The sequence below is a fragment of the Danio aesculapii genome, chromosome 23, assembly GCF_903798145.1.
Source record: "Danio aesculapii chromosome 23, fDanAes4.1, whole genome shotgun sequence".
NCBI classification, from domain to species: domain Eukaryota; kingdom Metazoa; phylum Chordata; class Actinopteri; order Cypriniformes; family Danionidae; genus Danio; species Danio aesculapii.
The window spans coordinates 3,951,390-3,954,014 of record NC_079457.1 but is presented as its reverse complement, the minus strand read 5'-3'; the positions used below and the strand labels follow the sequence as shown (position 1 = coordinate 3,954,014).

Sequence of the window (2,625 nt, the reverse complement as noted above, 5' to 3'; positions counted from 1 at the left end):
TTTAGATTTATAATGTGCGAATAATCAAGGATTAGCAATAATTTGTCATTGTTTGCACAGAGGGGGCCCCGTTAACATTCTGCCAAGGGCCCCATGATGAAGGCTTGGGCTGGTGTGCCGGAAGGCGCACACCGGCGCTCCACTCGACATGACCAAATAAGGAAAGATCAGCTGACTATGTTGTCACGTGAGTGTTCTCGGGTAAATCTGAATGTGAGAGGTGGTTTTGTCAGAGCAGTTGCCGGTGTTATGGTGTAACAGGTGTTGGATCTTCAAGTTGTTTAACAGTGATAGTCGCGTGAATTCCTAAACTTCGACGATACTATTTGACAAGAAAAACTGATCAGTGCTTATGAATATGCACTTCCTCCTTTTCTTCATCTCCATGGCCATCACAGGTGAACCATTCTGTTGTTATTCGATTAAATTCTCAATGTGATGTGTTTGTAGCACATTTACGTTATACAACGTTATACAAATAAGCGTGGATATGTCGGTAGTTTATGGAATAAATGTTACTTTATCAGGTGCTGTGAGTGAGATGGTGGAGGTGAAGCGCGGAGAGACCTTCCGACTAAACCTCAGCACTCCTCTGGAGAATATTAAAAAGCTGACAGTAATGAAAGACGGAACTGATGTCTTCCGTCACTGTTCATCTGAAGAGAAAAGAGGTGGATGTAAAGATGTCAACGTTACCAGATTTTCACTCGAGTCTGGAGAGATCGACGTCTCTTTAACTTGTCCAGATGCCGACAGAAGTGATGAAGGGGCTTACGAAGTCGAGGTCATTGATCAAAACAACACCCCGAGAAGTCGCATGTTTAACATTACAATTATAGGTTAGTATTTTATTATTTATTCCAGTGTTTAAAGTGTCTTAACTCTGTGATAAATGCAAACAGTCAGACAAATCTTTCTAGTCCGTGTCCACTTCTGATTAAAGTGCTGTTGTGGTTTTGTTTTTTACCCCTGTCATACTCTCTGTTTGAGATTTAGACCATTTAAAACACATAACTGAGATGCAGACTTGTAATGTACAGCTAAACAGTCATTTCTCTACACTCCCCATAAGCTCTTTTTTAGTTACATCTGAGCCATTAGGATTTTATGGCTACTAGGAAATATAGAGCCCATACTGAAAGTTGATGTCTAAAGAGGAAAATATTAAATATATTAATTAAAATGTTTTATCAAAGCTCAGTAGTTTTTCAATACACACAATGCTGAGATTGAGAGATGAACATGTAAACTTTGTGTAAAAGAATGGCAATCATAATATATGATGCATCTTAACAAAAAGAGTATAAATCATGTAAATACAATGAATTATACAACAGCTTTAGTTCCAGTAAATGCTTATTAAACATACATCTGTGTTTACTTAATAAAATTATGAAGTATAAAGACAAAACATAAATTTGTTTTATGTATATGTACATTTTTTAATATAATATAATAATAAATTTTGGTTATATTATATCATTAAGTTCATTACCAAGAAGTGCTAAAGTATACACTTACTTGGCAAAAAGTATGATCGTTGCAAGTCGTAACAGTTACACGGGGGTCCCTGTTTCTCCATCACACCTTTCTTGTATTTGTATATCCAATATCCATTAAGATACAGCTGAAGTCAGAATTATTAGCCCCCCTGAAAATTTAGCCCCCCCCCGTTTATCTTTTCCCCCAATTTCTGTTTAATGGAGGGAAGATTTCTTCAACACATTTCTGAACATAATAGTTTTAATAACTCATCTCTAATAACTGATTTATTTTCTCTTTGTCATGATGACAGTAAATAATATTTGACTAGATATTCTTCAAGATGCTTCTATACAGCTTAAACTGACATTTAAAGGCTTAACTAGGTTAATTAGGTTAACTAGGCAGGTTAGGGTAATTAGGCAAGTTATTGTATAATGATGGTTTGTACTGTAGACTATCGAAAAAAAAAATATCTCAAAGGGGCTAATAATATTGTCCTTAAAATGGTGCTTATAAAATTAAAAACCGCTTTTATTCTAGCTGAAATAAAACAAATAAGACTTTCTCCAGAAGAAAAAATATTATCAGACATACTGTGAAAATTTCCTGAATCTGTTAAACCTCATTTGGGAAATATTAAAAAAAGAAAACAAAATTAAAAGGGGGCTAATAATTCTGACCTCAACTGTATATTGAAGGAGAAACTTCATAAAGATGTACTTTTTCAAAACATTATCACTACTCTCTTCCCAAACAAATGCATTTAACAATAACCGCTCTACATTTAGTGAATAATTTTGATTGACAAACTTTACATGTTGTTTTTGTCCCATACAGAGCGACTGGCCAGCAACTTTCACCCAACACCTCCATTCATCCATTCATCTCCTTCACCTGATTTACGTAAATTTGAGACCACCATAGCAGTCACAATAGGCGTCCCTGTAGGCACTGTAGTGCTCATTCTAGTGAGCTCATTCTTCATCTACAAAAGATGTAAAAAGGCAAGTATAATGACTAAAAAAATAATCAACCCTTTTTTTGTTTGTTTGTTTTAATATAGCAGACATTGTGCAATATAGGACAGCAGTAAGGATAATAGTCGTGCTTCTGTGAAAGTTTTCTTTAAAGGAATACTAA

At 35.1% G+C, this 2,625-nt stretch overlaps 1 protein-coding gene across 1 annotated transcript in view; it reads left to right on the top strand.

The window, feature by feature from the left end:
• Nucleotides 1–250: 250 nt before the first annotated feature.
• The window catches only part of LOC130217457 (uncharacterized), an 11,831-nt gene continuing 9,456 nt past the window's right edge, over nt 251–2,625 (top strand). Inside the window, exons 1-3 of the mRNA XM_056449569.1 lie at nt 251–398; nt 528–839; nt 2,323–2,489. Coding sequence (XP_056305544.1) covers nt 353–398; nt 528–839; nt 2,323–2,489 — 525 coding nt within the window. The 5' untranslated portion in view covers nt 251–352. The remainder of the gene's footprint in view (nt 399–527; nt 840–2,322; nt 2,490–2,625) is intronic.